Source organism: Diplotaxodon limnothrissa, linkage group LG12, assembly GCF_057381915.1.
Source record: "Diplotaxodon limnothrissa isolate DT_005_m linkage group LG12, D_limnothrissa_male_GT1.1, whole genome shotgun sequence".
Classification (NCBI taxonomy): domain Eukaryota; kingdom Metazoa; phylum Chordata; class Actinopteri; order Cichliformes; family Cichlidae; genus Diplotaxodon; species Diplotaxodon limnothrissa.
In genome coordinates, this window is record NC_140607.1 from 14205430 (window position 1) to 14220665 (window position 15236).

General features: G+C 41.6%; 1 protein-coding gene across 1 annotated transcript; it reads left to right on the forward strand.

The window, feature by feature from the left end:
• Nucleotides 1-9162: 9162 nt before the first annotated feature.
• On the forward strand, nt 9163-13874 carry lg12h5orf34 (linkage group 12 C5orf34 homolog). The gene is made up of 11 exons (XM_085368021.1): nt 9163-9397; nt 9513-9602; nt 9698-10066; nt 10145-10407; nt 10494-10586; nt 12799-12919; nt 13000-13091; nt 13180-13255; nt 13348-13445; nt 13547-13593; nt 13696-13874. The coding sequence occupies exons 1-11, from the start codon at nt 9194-9196 to the stop codon at nt 13872-13874; spliced, it is 1632 nt and encodes a 543-aa protein (XP_085224147.1). The 5' UTR covers nt 9163-9193.
• Nucleotides 13875-15236: the final 1362 nt, after the last annotated feature.

Below are 15236 nucleotides of genomic sequence, written 5' to 3' on the forward strand. Positions count from 1 at the left end.
CACCTGCAACAGGAAGACATGCAGTGGATGCCTGGGCAGCCTGAACGTAAAGGAGTGATTGAAAAAAAACAAGAACAGTTTAAAAACAGTAACTGGGCTGCCTCTGTTAAAAACAACAGAAATGCAAGCAGGATGGTTAATTCAGCCCAGTTGTCAGTAAGTTTAAAAGTTCTGATCTAATAAGTGGTTGGTCTGCTAGACAATTCTTTATTGATCACAGTTGTCAATGTTTTCTTGTATATCATGAAGTAAGAAACTAACAAGACATGTATATACACATAAAATATTAATTTATAAAAGAGCATAAATAAAAACGTTATTCACATCAGAATAACATCATCACACTATGCTTTGTCCATTATCTGTAACCAGGTGTCCTTATCAGGTAGCCTATCCTAGCTGTCTTTGGGTGATACTCATGGTACACCCTAGATAAGAAGGCAGATCACCACGGGGTACACAGAGACAAACAAGATGGTGAGGATGAGGATAGTTAACAGTCACCAGCTATTCTATTCTATTCTACTCTACTCTATTCTGTTCTGTTCTATTCTATTCTATTATTCAGCCAAGGTTCAGACCAGTAACCTTCTTGCTGTGAGGTGACAGCTGCCCTACATGTCCTGTTGCTAACATAAAATAGTGTTATATATGCCTTATTACCTCCCCATGTGGCGTTCACATCACCAAAGCTAGCCATACTGAACCTCTGGTGTTACCCACCTGAACAATTTTGTATGTGTGTGTGTGTATAGTATGGTCTTTCACACTCATGTATATACAAATGTAATTTTAAAAATCTTCACGAAAACCAGACCTGATAATTCTCTTCGAGACTTTCTAGTATAACAAATGTTATAATGTTACCAATATGAACACCAAGATTCTTAAATAACTTATATACTTCTTAAGAGGTTACCTGATTACCTCCCTGAGGTAGTTAGCATCACCATTGTACAAAACTCCTAAGTCACAGTACTAGCTTGAAGTGTCAAATGTTATGCACTACAAAGTCAGGAAAGTAGTGTCATCAGAGGAAAAAAGTCATTAGCTATCTGGATTTATAGTCACACTCATTAATTTATTAATGTACAATGTAGAAAAGCACTACAGATGTCACACTACCCTAGAGGGCACTTGTACTGAATGATTTGAGTCAGTGAGTGTGTGAGATGACATATTTGATGCCAATATTCACAAGTTGTAACTTTAGTAAAAACTTAACTGAAAACATGCAAATCACTACTTATGTGTTTATGTGTACTGTACATTTTTTCAACCCATTTTAATGAATATTTAATATTTAAAATTTTGCAGAATTACAAGCTTCACCTCCTGCTAAAAGTTCTACACCAGCAGCTGGATCATCCTCTGCTGACAGTGTCGATGCTGGACCAGTCCCAGACCCAGAGGCTCTAAACGAGGAATTTATTCTTCATTTAGAGCCTGTACCAACATCTTCCCTCTGTCAGCCTCCTGCATCCTCCTCTTCATCTCTGCTTCCTCCTGCATCCTCCTCTCCGTCTCTGCTTCCTCCTGCATCCTCCTCTTCATCTCTGCTTTCTCCTGTATCCTCCTCTCCATCTCTGCTTCCTCCTGCATCCTCCTCTTCATCTCTGCTTCCTCCTGCATCCTCCTCTTCATCTCTGCTTCCTCCTGCATCCTCCACTTCATCTCTGCTTTCTCCTGCATCCTCCTCTTCATCTCTGCTTCCTCCTGCATCCTCCTCTCCGTCTCTGCTTTCTCCTGCATCCTCCTCTTCCCTCTCTCAGCCTCCTGCATCCTCCTCTTCATCTCTGCTTCCTCCTGCATCCTCCTCTCTGTCTCTGCTTCCTCCTGCATCCTCCTCTTCATCTCTGCTTCCTCCTGCATCCTCCTCTTCATCTCTGCTTTCTCCTGCATCCTCCTCTTCATCTCTGCTTTCTCCTGCATCCTCCTCTCCATCTCTGCTTTCTCCTGCATCCTCCTCTTCGTCTCTGCTTCCTCCTGCATCCTCCTCTCCGTCTCTGCTTCCTCCTGCATCCTTCTCTTCGTCTCTGCTTCCTCCTCTCCGTCTCTGCTTCCTCCTGCATCCTCCTCTCCATCTCTGCTTCCTCCTGCATCTTCCTCTCCATCTCTGCTTCCTCCTGCATCCTCCTCTTCATCTCTGCTTCCTCCTGCAGCTTCTTCTCTGTCCTCTCCATCTCTGCTTCCTCCTGCATCCTCCTCTTCATCTCTGCTTCCTCCTGCATCCTCCTCTTCATCTCTGCTTCCTCCTGCATCCTCCTCTTCATCTCTGCTTTCTCCTGCATCCTCCTCTTCATCTCTGCTTCCTCCTGCATCCTCCTCTCCGTCTCTGCTTTCTCCTGCATCCTCCTCTTCCCTCTCTCAGCCTCCTGCATCCTCCTCTTCATCTCTGCTTCCTCCTGCATCCTCCTCTTCGTCTCTGCTTCCTCCTGCATCCTTCTCTTCATCTCTGCTTTCTCCTGCATCCTCCTCTTCATCTCTGCTTCCTCCTGCATCCTCCTCTTCATCTCTGCTTTCTCCTGCATCCTCCTCTCCATCTCTGCTTCCTCCTGCATCCTCCTCTTCATCTCTGCTTTCTCCTGCATCCTCCTCTCCATCTCTGCTTTCTCCTGCATCCTCCTCTCCGTCTCTGCTTCCTCCTGCATCCTCCTCTCCGTCTCTGCTTCCTCCTGCATCCTTCTCTTCGTCTCTGCTTCCTCCTCTCCGTCTCTGCTTCCTCCTGCATCCTCCTCTCCATCTCTGCTTCCTCCTGCATCTTCCTCTCCATCTCTGCTTCCTCCTGCATCCTCCTCTTCATCTCTGCTTCCTCCTGCATCTTCCTCTCTGTCCTCTCCATCTCTGCTTCCTCCTGCATCCTCCTCTTCGTCTCTGCTTCCTCCTGCATCCTCCTCTCAATCTCCACATCCTGCATCTCCCTCAATTTCTACGGTGTACACCTCGGATGTCCCAAACAAAACAAAAGGACAAGGAAAGGTTAGATGTTATGGTACTGTAAATGTACGAAACATATGAATATATGAAGAGATAGTAGACAGGAGAGTTGTAAATGTAAGTAATTTAGCCTGCTGTTGTGCAGATTTGTTTGCGTCTTTGGACTTCCCGGATTTGAACTGTGCCTGACTGACTATCTATAAGCTTTTGTATTTGATGAATCTACACTAATTCAGCCACTGAGTCTGTATTTCGCTCCAAATAGGACATTAAATAAGAACATACCACCTGATACGACCTGGTCGTGCTGCCTTCCTGATGTTTACGTTCTTTAAAGTCCTCCTGACATCATGCTCAGAAGGAGTGATTGATGTGGAGGTGCTCCTTCCCATTCAGTAACATCTGCTTCAGTTAGTTTTGCTTGTGAGCCACAATGTAAGCAGTGTTGCTTTGCTGACATGCACTCGATGCTGGCAGTACAAGCATTGTAGTGGTTCTTATGTTTTTGTAAACTAATTGTATAATATATTGAGCCATTCAATAGTACACAAATGTTTATAAGCTCCTTTTTGTATGCAACTTGCATGTCTTTCTTAATTAATTGTTTGTTTATCATGTTTTTTAGGAAAAAGAAGAAGTTAAAGTCAAGTGGAAACCCTGCTCAACATGGTATGTAGTAACAACTTTGTTGGACGGGAACAGACATTCATATTGTTGATAAATAGTTATCACCCCAATTTGAATTCATGTATTTGGACTAAAGTAAATTGGGAGCTTTTAGCTATCGAGCTCCTCTTCTGTGAGGAGCTTGATAGCTGTCCACCTCCAAAGTCCATTATGAGTTTTGGAGGTGGACATGGTCAACACTTTTAAGAGTAGGCATAAGACTTTACTTCTTTATAGAGCTTATAGTTAGGGCTGGTTCAGCTCAGCCCTTAGTTATGCTGTAATAGGACCAGACTGCTGGGGGTTAGTGTCCCCCCCCCTCTCTGTCTGTCTCTTTCAGGGTTATGCAGGCTCAGTATTGGTTGAAGATGCAGTCACGTCTCCTTTTACTGAAAACTCTCCCCCTCTCCCTCACCATCTGTAAACATACATGTCTCAGTAATGCAGTTCATGCATGTTACTAACTAGACTTCTTCCCTGGAGTTTCTGTGCTCTCTCATCCAGCAGGTTCCGATGGATCGTGGCTGCTGCTGTGGTCCTGCTTGACATCTACTACATATATTATTACTCTCTGACTTGATTTATATTACAATGAAGGTGTATAAAGCATGACATGAATATAGAAGATATTTCATCCTAAAAAATTGTCATATGTCACAACCTAAATTATCCTATTTTGTGTGTGCTTGTCGTTGTTTTTTGTTATGTTTTTCTCCTGACAGTGGCAAAGTGTGGGATGACACATGGGAACCTGCGCAGTTTTACACACAGTAAACCAGGCACCACAGGTCGCAGAGATCGCACAGTTCACAGTTTGTAGTTCAGCATAAAAGTTCAAAATAAAATATTTACTGTACATTTCAACCAGTGTCAGTCTCTGTTTCACTCTCTAATTGTGGCTTAAGTACCTAACACATTCATGAATCTGATCGATCAATATCTTCCCTGCACTCGATATCTCATAGTTTTACATATCAGCCAACATTATTGTCTACATCCTCATAAATATAGAAGTGACTTGCTTATTATAACATATTACAAGTTAAAGTAATACTGCACTGCACGTATAGTAAGTAACACCTACTGTGTATGGGAGCCTAAAGCAAAGTTAACTGCACCAGTACCAGCTTCAGAACATATTGCATATTATGTTTCTACCTTTTTGTAATATGTCATGTTTAGATGCAGTGACAATTGCACATTTGGAGTTGTGGTCATATGTGGTTTTTATATATATATATACACAGGGTATTAGAAAAAAATTGACATTTTTTGTTATTTTTCTTGTTTGTTTGCACATTATTATTGTGTACATATTACATATGTAACATTATTGTTAATATTATTATTAGATATCAAAGATACAATTTGATTGAGGGTTTTCCTGTCATAATTTCAATACAAATGCAATTACACACGTAAACAATAGGATCAAAATAAACTTTTAAAAAGTCTGGTGATCAAATGCTGATTTTCAAAACATTCTAGAGGAAAATAAGAGATAAAATAATCTGAACAGTAACAGTGATCTTGGATGATGATTCAATGATTCTGTTTCAATCAATAGGTTCGTATCTATGACAATAATTTGATAAGTTTAACAGGTTGGTTTAGGCCTGGCAATACTGGAAATATTCACAAACTTTTGTTTTTGAAGAATGTTTATCTTTTTTGGGATGAAGCTATCTGGCAAAATGTTGTGGATTGATTTGCCATGTTCAACCACTGTTACACCAAACTCTCTCACTTATAACATGATAAAGGCCTCTTACTCTGTGTCATGGATTTTCTGTCGTTTTGGGGACACGGGGCCAAAGTCTGAGGCAATAAGTCAGATCAAAGAAGGCAATGTTTCTAAAATGGGAGTTTACTTATGTCATTATATATATCCAGGAATATGTGCCTGAGGATAGTTGTCATGAATTCAATATTAAATCAAAGTATTCCTTAATTACCACAGCTGACACGAGTTCTCCATAGTTGCCTGCTGTCTCAGGATCTGTCTCCAAAAAGGACCAGGGAGCGCTAACATGTTATGTTCTAAACTGATGAAGAAAATGCACATTAAACATAACATAAACTTACTGAGTGAAGTAATGTCAAGAGGATTCCTTTAGCTCCTATTGGGTTGGTTCCTTGATCAGTGCAATACAGAATCATTAATCTGGTTTTATGTAGTGTCCTTAAAACATGTCAAAATGGGGCTCACTAGTCTGTGTGGCCTCCATATGCCTGTATGACCTCCCTACAACACCTGGGCATGCTCCTGATGAAGTGGCAGATGCTCTCCTGATGGATCTCCTCCCAGACTCCAGGACTAAAGCATCTGCCCACTCCTGGACATTTTGTGGTGCAGTTGGTGGATGGAGCGAGACATGATGTCCCAGATGTCCTCAATTGGATTCAGGTCTGGGGAATGGGCGGGCCAGTCCACAGCATCAATGCCTTCGTCTTGCAGGAACTGCTGACACACTCCAGCCACATGAGGTCTAGGATTGTCGTGCATTAGGAGGAAACCGGGGCCAACCGCACCAGCATATGGTCTCACAAGGGGTCTGAGGATCTCATCTCAGTACCTAATGGCAGTCAGGCTACCTCTGCCGAACACATGGAGGGCTGTGCAGCTCCCCAAAGAAATGCCACCCCACACCAAAACTGACCCACTGCCAAACTCATGCTGGAGGATGTTGCAGGCAGCAGAAGGTTCTCCACGGCGTCTCCAGACTCTGTCACAAGTGCTCAGTGTGAACCTGCCTTCATCCATGAGGAGCAAAGTTGCCAATCTTTGTGTTCTCTGGCAAATGCCAAACATCCGGCATAGTGTTGGGCTGTAAGCACAACCCCCACCTGTGGACGTCGGGCCCTCATAACACCCTCATGGAGTCAGTTTCTGACCGTTTGAGCAGACGTGCACATTTGTGGCCTGCTGGAGGTCACTTTGCACAGCTCTGGCCTTTCTTTCCTACCCCACAGTACCTTCCCTTACCATTCGTTTCCTACTCTTTTACTTCTTTGATGACGGTTGTCTTTCTAGATAAGCAATTTCATTTGCTCTGGGGCGAGTCACTGGCTCGGGTGCATTCTGGGACAGTCAGTTCACCAGTGTGCTGGCATGCTTCTTAACAAACACCACTACAGCAAACATCTCAATTGTACTTGTTGATTTCTTCGACAAAACACTGAACAAAAAAATGCACTTGTGAGTGTGCTGCCTGGTGCTTTTAAATTTTGTGATAATTTGAGCAGCCCAGAAAGCATCCCATAAATTAAATTGTGTTATCATATCTGAACATGTACACTAGTCATTAAATTAGATGGGAAAGAATGATTCAGGGTAAACAACTGCACCAAGGAAATTCCATTTTTCTTCTCAAAATGTAAAATGTCTGTTGAAAAATCACATTAAACAGAGATGTGATTAACTTTTTATTTTACCAAACATAACATCAATGATGACACAATCAGTCTTCATCAGAAGTGCTCAAATCACTCTCAGTGGCATCGTCTGGAATGTCTTCCTCCTCCTCCGAGTCCATTTCCAGGAGTGGTTGGTGGCTGAGGATTCTCTTGTACACGTCCTTTACTTTGAGCATTTCAGCTTTCAGTTCACTTCTTTCTTTCTTTTTTTAAAACCAGGCTACAGAGTCCCTTCTGTGCATCCTCCGACATGCCAACAAAGGAGGCTGTAAAAAGAACAAAACAAATAAATATGAGTAAAGCAAAAAACAAACAAACAAAAAAACCCTCACCTCATAAACACAAGGAATTAGGATCCTGTCATTAAACTTTTTTTTTAAAGGGAGAAGGCAGTGTTAGCTAGCAATCTAGATATAGGTAAAAGATCTAGTAAGACTTTAGCATCTGCTCTTATTTTCAATCGATTCATCAAAAAATTAATAAATAAAAGATGTGCTTACAGTCTGAGGAGATTGTCCCCAACACCACAGATCACATTCGCAACACTTTCCAGTGATGCCGCATCTCCCTGCAAAGGATCATCTCCTCCTCTCTCAGGCGCCTCACAGCCATCACCTTCTCAAAGACCTTTCTCTTTGTCCGGAGGTCAGCAGCAGCTACGGTTTAACAATATCAGATGGGAAAACATAGTAGCATATTATGATTCAAGAACAAAACATTCAACTACTGCTCAGATACTGGGAGTTTGTTTAAAAAGGATATTTAGAAATCAAGAGCTTACGTTCACTTGTGCTCTGCCAGGGCCAAATGTCGGTCTGCATGAGGGCATCACTGGATACGATTTGCTTTGTTGGTTCAGCGAGCTTGTTGTAGTCATCAGCAGCAGCCGCCGCCAAGCGTTTCTTCTCAACTAAGATGACCTTGCGAATTCTGTGTCGCCTCTTGTTGCCATCTGTAAATAATCATAAAAAATTCACACCTTCACATAATGTATATAGTTACATTTTAATCTACACTCATCAATTTGTTTGCTAGAACAAATCACATCCAGCTCAAACAAACCTGGAGCTGATTTTATTCTGTTTACAAAGTAGCTGTACAAACTAAGTATCAAACGGTCCATTTCAAAGAAACTGGGACGTACCATTTTGTCTGTAAAGACTTTGTGTTCGCACTCTGATGATGACAACAAGCTCCTCTATTTGTGCCTGCAACGCTCCAAGGCTGCCATCAGTTTGATCACTTTCTAAGTGAGAGGAATATTAATCAGAATACAGGATGAGTAACAGTCACCAAACTACAGTGGACTCTGTAATCACTGACTTGATGACATTCATTATAAGACATCTGTAGCCTTCATGTGCTGCATTATCATTAGATAACAAGTATGTTGGTGTTCAGGTTTATAAAACCAACTAGTACAACATCATTTCAACCCAGGTTCTATCCAATTTGATGAAACGCAACAACTCTACCATAAATTCTGCTTTTACAAGGCTTATTTTTCATTGTTTGTTGACACTGTCAGAAAGATCTTAATTCTACCTTAAGTTCTTTAATGAGGCCATGGTGGGTCCTATTGTTATACATGAGTGCATTATATTGAGACTCACCTTCAGCCCATTTCTACACATCGGCCACCCATTGCTGCAGTGTGTCGTCATCCACACCCAGCTCATTTTTGGTCGCATTCAGGCTCTCCACTTGTTCTCTAAGGATCTTATGATCTAAGAATACATTAATAAATGTCATTCATATTGACATTAAAAGAGTACTGGTGTTTTTCCCCCATTACCACACACATTAAAATGGTTTTTGAAAAAAAAAGAAAAAAAAATCACCTTTAGATATCTCTGGCTCAAAGTGCGGCCCAGTTGTTCCACTTCCACATAACCGGGTTTAATATAAATATCAGTGTCATGCATAATTCGGTAATTCTGGTCAATTTATTTTAGATGTGTTTTTTTATATAATAATAATAATAATAATAATAATAATAATAATAATAATAATAATAATAATAATAATGTGGGTTTATTTATTTACTTTTAGAAAAGACACTTCCGGTCTCACACGATATGCGCGCCAATAGTAAGCGTCTCCACCTGATGACGTAACAACGTCATAATGTTTTGATTATAGGCGCGGTCGCAGCAACGGGCTCCTTTTTACGATGGAAACCGACGAGAGTGCCGTGTTGATGATCATGTACGAGGATGAGTCGGTAGATATCCGGTATAGGAACGGAGCGCGGTTACAGCTGTCGCCGTGCGGTTCTGAATTCCTGCTGGTGAAAGCCTCAGACTCCCGCCGACATCCACTGCAGCCCGCTGAGAAAGTCCGACAGAGGACCAGGTTCACCATCAGCACATACAAGGTATCGGCACTACGTATGAGGTTTTCTATAAAAACAACTGTATTGCTTTTGTGCCTCTCGTGTTGCCTTCATCTGACTTTCTTCAACGTGATTACGTCACTTGTTTTTATTACAGAAGCTGATGTTGGCTGCACTGGCATTTAGAAATAAGTATGCCCGTCAACCATATCTGCCACATGAACTTATCTCTGCTGAGAACAAAAAGGTATAAAGAACTGGTTGCTAGTCACTGTGTTACTCCCTTAGACTATGGGCAGTGTAATTACTCTCTCTTTGTATGTTCTGCACTTCCTCATACAGCCTTTTTTCAGCATTGATTCAGCTGTACATTGGCCAGAGGTGTCAGCCTCTCTGGCTGAATTCGGACTTGGAGGCGAGACCATCGTCAGGTCAGAGGAGGGACATGCAGTGTTGGTGCTGTCATCCTCCGGTGAAGAATTCACAGTGGAGTTCATGTGCAGCCTCAGTTCTGCTCGTAATCAGCACCGCAGTGTGCAGCAAGTGAGCAGAGATGATAGCTACGGCAGACAAGAGCAAGCGAGCAGTCCAATACCCGATAATACCAGTGATCACACCGAAGTGGTCCGGCACGGAAGAAGAAACATGAGGACAATGCTGACCAGACCGAGGTCTTGTTCTCCTCAGATGATCAGCGATGGGCACCAAAAGGTAGTACTTCCTTCTAATAATAATAATGCCAATGTATCTAAAGTCTGATAGGATGATTGATTTTTCTTCTCTTTCCAGCCTGAACAGGTGTACCAGTCCACCACAGTGGTCCAGCATCATTCATGCTGTGCAGTTGCTCCCAAATGGGCCTACCCTCTTTCCGTGGCTCGCCATCACTGGGGAGCTCGTTTCTCTAAAGCTAAAGATGTAGCGGATAGAGGAGCTAGCAGTTCGAACCAATCAGACAAGACAATAAACAAATTGGACATATCCTGTGAAGACAGAAGGTCCCGTGTTCCTCAGGCGCTGCCTCTCACGTGTCCAACGCCTCATCGGCACAGGTTTGTAGATTTAAAAACAAGCATTTTGTAAACCATTTCAATATTGTTCAGTGGCTGATTTAAGCTTCCGTACTTGTGTATTTAAGGTGGAAGGTTAAAGATCCCCTGGCCAAAGAAGAACACACAGACCTTCCGACTGAGATGGTAAAGGTAGTGTGGTGTCAGGGAGTCACTTACAGGTAACTGTGCAGGTCTTCAGGGCATAAATTACGGTGGCCCTGAAAGGTCAAACGCACTGCAAGTTAAGAAGACTTAACTAACTAACTTAACTTTTGTAGAATGTTTATTTTCATTGGTGTTTTCTTAAGTGGCAATGTGTTTGATCTCTTAAGGCCACTGTTAAAAAAAAAAGCTCTGAATGATGGTTGATGTTAGACTGGATTAACCAGAGAGAAACTCTGTTGTTATTGTGTTTGACAGCTTATGGGCCATTCTAATGTCACTAATATTTATGTTGTTAGCTCAGAATCTTTGCTCTGAGGCCTGAGCACTAATCCTCGCAAACCTAACTAGCGTCTGGTCTACAGCTGAGTGTGTGAGGCTCCAATGGTATAAATAGATCACTTTGACATCACTTTTCATATCATGTGATGTAGAGCAGGGCGATATGATCAAAAATATTTATCAAGATATACATTTGAAAATTTGCGATTACGATATAACTGACACTAACAATGGATTGTATTTATATAGCGCTTTTCTAGGCACCCAAAGCGCTTTACAATTCCACTATTCATTCACGCTCACACACTGGTGCAGGCAAAGCACAGTTGTTATATATAAATTTAACAGTCGAAATGCAAATTCCTTGCTGACAGTTTAACCAAAAGGCATTTCCAGTGGAAATTGGTTGACATATCCTCAGCATAACCATGTGTAATATCCACAAAACTTAAAAAGAGGTTATACACTCAATACCGTAATATTATGTTGAAGCACAGTACTTATCACCCCGTGAGGCTCCTGCCTACGGTAGCGGTAATGCTCCGACAATCCATCAAGCGGTGCAGGTTTGTAGCTTAGCAAAGTGAAATATTTGACAGATTTTCGAGCGCTGTGTACCACATAAAATCATTTCAAGGTCAGTAAACACAACCAGAATTCATACATAAGGCACACGGGATGATAAGGGACACTGTTGATTTTTAGAAAAATCAAAGGATTGATTTCAAGTGTGCCGTATTTTCCAAAAAAAACACGGTAATAACGACGGCCCGCTAGCATGCTCTACCAAAAATAGTGCTTTATTGTGTATCTGAGGGATGAAAGCTTAACCAGTTCCACACCACTGAAGTTGCAGCAGCCAATTCTGGTTCATCTGTTTCATTCAACGATCCGCTTTCGCCCTTCTTATTCTCCGTTGCCGCCATGCTTTTTCTGCCATGTGCGTATGAAAACAAAGGCACTGCGCATGCGCGTTTTACCCATATTCTATCGCGATATTTCATTTTCTTATCGTTGCCCAACATTATACCGGTATTACCGTGAACGGTACGATATGGCCCAGCCCTAATGTGATGTTACCTAGATAATACCAAAACATCTTCTGTACTATAGTAGGTTTGGTATAGTAGGCTTTTAAGCATTTAGCACCAAATCTGAAGTGAAGGAGAGGTAATTTGTTAATCAAAATGTCGACTTGAGGGCAACAGGTCAAAAAAATCCAAGATAAGAGCTCTCTTTAGTTTTTCTTTTTTCTTTTTTTTGAGTGGTATCTTGTTTTTGCAATCTCTTCCAGGAGAGTGACGAACATTTATTATTTATTTCACAACTTTAAGGTGCTGTGGGCGATCGTGGCTCAAGAGTTGGGTGTTCGTCTTATCAGTCTTGGTCGTTGTGTCTTTGGGCAAGACACTTCACCTACCGCCTACTGGTGTTGGCCAGAGGGGCCGATGGCACAATATGGCAGCCTCACCTCTGTCAGTCTGCCCCAGGGCAGCTGTGGCTACAACTGTAGCTTGCCTTCACCAGTGTATGAATGTGAGAGTGAACGAATAGTGGAATTGTACAGCGCTTTGAGGGTCCCCAAAAAGCGCTATATAAATGCAATCCATTATTATTATTATTATTATTATTATTATTAAAGGCTTGAAGATTCACTTTGAAAATACCAGAAAAGTGCTTGAATGTATTTATTTATTAAAAATAGTCCTGACAACTTATAGCTGTCATTTTTCAAGTCTTCTGTGCCTCATCAGTTGCCTGAAAGCAAAACAATAAATCAGAGCAGAAGCATCCTTCCTGTTGATTCAGTCTAACACCAAAGGTTCTCTGATATCTTCAATTTTCATACTCATGATAAAAAAATCATTGTTGTACAGTATAGAGTGTGGGAGATGGTCCATAAATCTACACCAGAATAGTGTGTTTACCTTCATGTCTGCTGTGTAGGATACTGAGTGGATCTGTCTCAGCTGTTGAGGTTTCCCCAGGGGATGGATCAGTCATCCGCTCTAACCGCAACCTTAACTCTTATTTTACGCATCACAAAACTGAACTCCAGTCAGGGCGGGTAAACTTTAAATTTTATAATAAGAGATTAACCAATACATTTAAAAAACATCTTACAAATTTAGCCCATCTTTACCACAGGTCAAAGAGGTAACCTACCATTTAAACAACCTTCCACCTGATGTGCTTGGACAGGCCTACTCTGTTTGCTCTATTGTGAGTCGTGCAAGCAGGTAAGCTGCCCCCTCTTCATCGCAGTCTGGTGAGTTAAAGGACTTTTAATTTTTTCCGGTCTTCACCCATCGCATAACTGTTTTACAGGATCCTGGCTTGCTACAACCAGGCCTTGAAGTCATTGAAGTGTCCAGCCTTACCCAGCTGCTTGCAAGAGCTCGAAGTAGTAGTACCTCCTGTTACACCTGTGGATACCTACGCTTACACCATTTAAGCTTGTGCACTGCCAGTTACTGAATCTCTTTCTGTTTGCAGGATGGATATTTTTGTAAACCAGCAGCGTTTGAAGAAATGGTGTCCATTTCTGTGCCTGCTGAGCAACGCATGAGTGTGACAGAGGAAGCAGGCAGTTTGTAAGTTGTGTTTTTCTGGTCACTCTGTTGATATTTTGTTATAAAATTAAAGGTGTTAACAGTTTGTGTGTACTGTTCATTTGACCTCCTGTTCATTTTAGATCAGAGCTCGTTGCTGCAGAGCTTGAGAAGATAAAGCGATTCACCTGTATCCTTCAGTGCTAAGATCAAGATACAACGGGATGCTGACATGAACATTGATGTCTGTATTGAGGGTTTCTCTGTGTGCTCTTTAACATCCTTTGCCCAGTTCTGCTGGAGAACAGTCACGTGCTGAGAAGTGGAAAAGCACATGCAGATGAGGAGGAAAGACCTGCAGACGTCACTTGTGAGCCATTAAATGACAACTATGTTGCTGAAGCTCTTCAAAGGACATCCAAAGCAATTCAGGATATTGACGCTCTCGTATCTGCTGCCACACTAACTTAAAACAATCCTTATGTTTAAGCAGGAAGCCATATTTGTGTGTTTGTCTCAATAAAAAAATATAATAAAACTGTATGGAATTATACTTAAAGTATGTATTACTATGTAATGGGGTTGCATAGACTTTTAATATTTTAGTCTACTTAACAACCCCAAAAAAGTTGGGACACAATTTATTCATAATGGAACATAATCGAATGTTTCAATTAAGACATTGTAACATTTTAAGGGGGGGAAAGTTTTATTTTGAATTTGATGGCACCAAAACATCTTATAACCACTGCGTAGCATCCTTTGTTCTCTTAACCACAGCCCATAACCATCTGGGAAGTGAGGAGACCCATTGATGGACTTTTGGGTGAGGAATGGTTTACCATTGATGTTTGATAGGGGATTTGAGCAGTTCAGCAGTCCAGGGTGTTCATTGTTGTATTTTTGATTTCATGTTGCGCCAAATGTTTTCAGCTAGTGGAAGGTTTGGAATGCAGCCAGGCCACTTCAGCACCCAGACTCTTTCACTATGAATCCTTGCTGTTTTAACAGATGCTGGATGCAATTTGTTTGTAGTTCTCATCTTCAAACATTAACATTGGCAAATAGTTTATGCTGGCTCTCCTGACTGGGGTTTTCAGCTCAATGTCCCGGATTGCGTTCTATCATCAGGAGGGCATTAGATCACAGTAGGGAGGAAAATCAGAGCTCCAGCAGATCCAATATAATAAATTTCAAAAGGAATCTATTTTGGGGTTTAGTGTAGGGATCAGACTTTCAAAATAAAGCATATTCAGATTGCTCTGACGAGACAGCTCTGTAGTGCTTCTCCTGTCAAAGCAGTGCAGAATAATCAGCATTTCTATAGGTGCTATGACCTGAAGTTGGACTGAAAATCTGTACAACTCAATGGAGACCGCACAGTCCTCTGTGATGCTCCAGTGCTGCACATCACCTAATCAGACAGAGGTCCATCCAGTCCCAGGCACTGCAGTCTCTCTGTCAGGTAGTCAGTAATCCAAAACATTGTTTTAAGTTCAAGGAACTGAACTTCTTTAAATGACCAAACTGATAGATGCAGTAATAGTAAGCATCTGAATCTTCTTTGCAGTTCATTTAATGTCAGGGGGTGAATAGCTTTCAATCTATTTTCCAGATCTGTGTTCCCTTGTAACCATAATCTTTGGTTGCATTAAACTACGAACTTGGTGAACTATGCAGCACATTTTGTTTACATTGTAATCAACCGGCAGAGATTGGTTTCCCAGTCTCTGTTATCATCCAGTGGAGACAGCAGCTGCCATTGCCCCAGTGAGTCAAAACAACTAAATAGTTTATGGCTGAAGATTTTTTATTTTTTTGAGCGAGTGACTA

Excerpts from the sequence above, each read along its gene's own strand:
- lg12h5orf34 (XM_085368021.1), top strand. The coding sequence starts at position 9,194 with ATGGAAACCGACGAGAGTGCCGTGTTGATGATCATGTACGAGGATGAG. Across the intron at positions 10,408-10,493 it reads CCAACGCCTCATCGGCACAG|GTGGAAGGTTAAAGATCCCC; the intron begins GTTTGTAGATTT and ends TGTGTATTTAAG. Across the intron at positions 13,256-13,347 it reads GCTGCTTGCAAGAGCTCGAA|GATGGATATTTTTGTAAACC; the intron begins GTAGTAGTACCT and ends TTCTGTTTGCAG.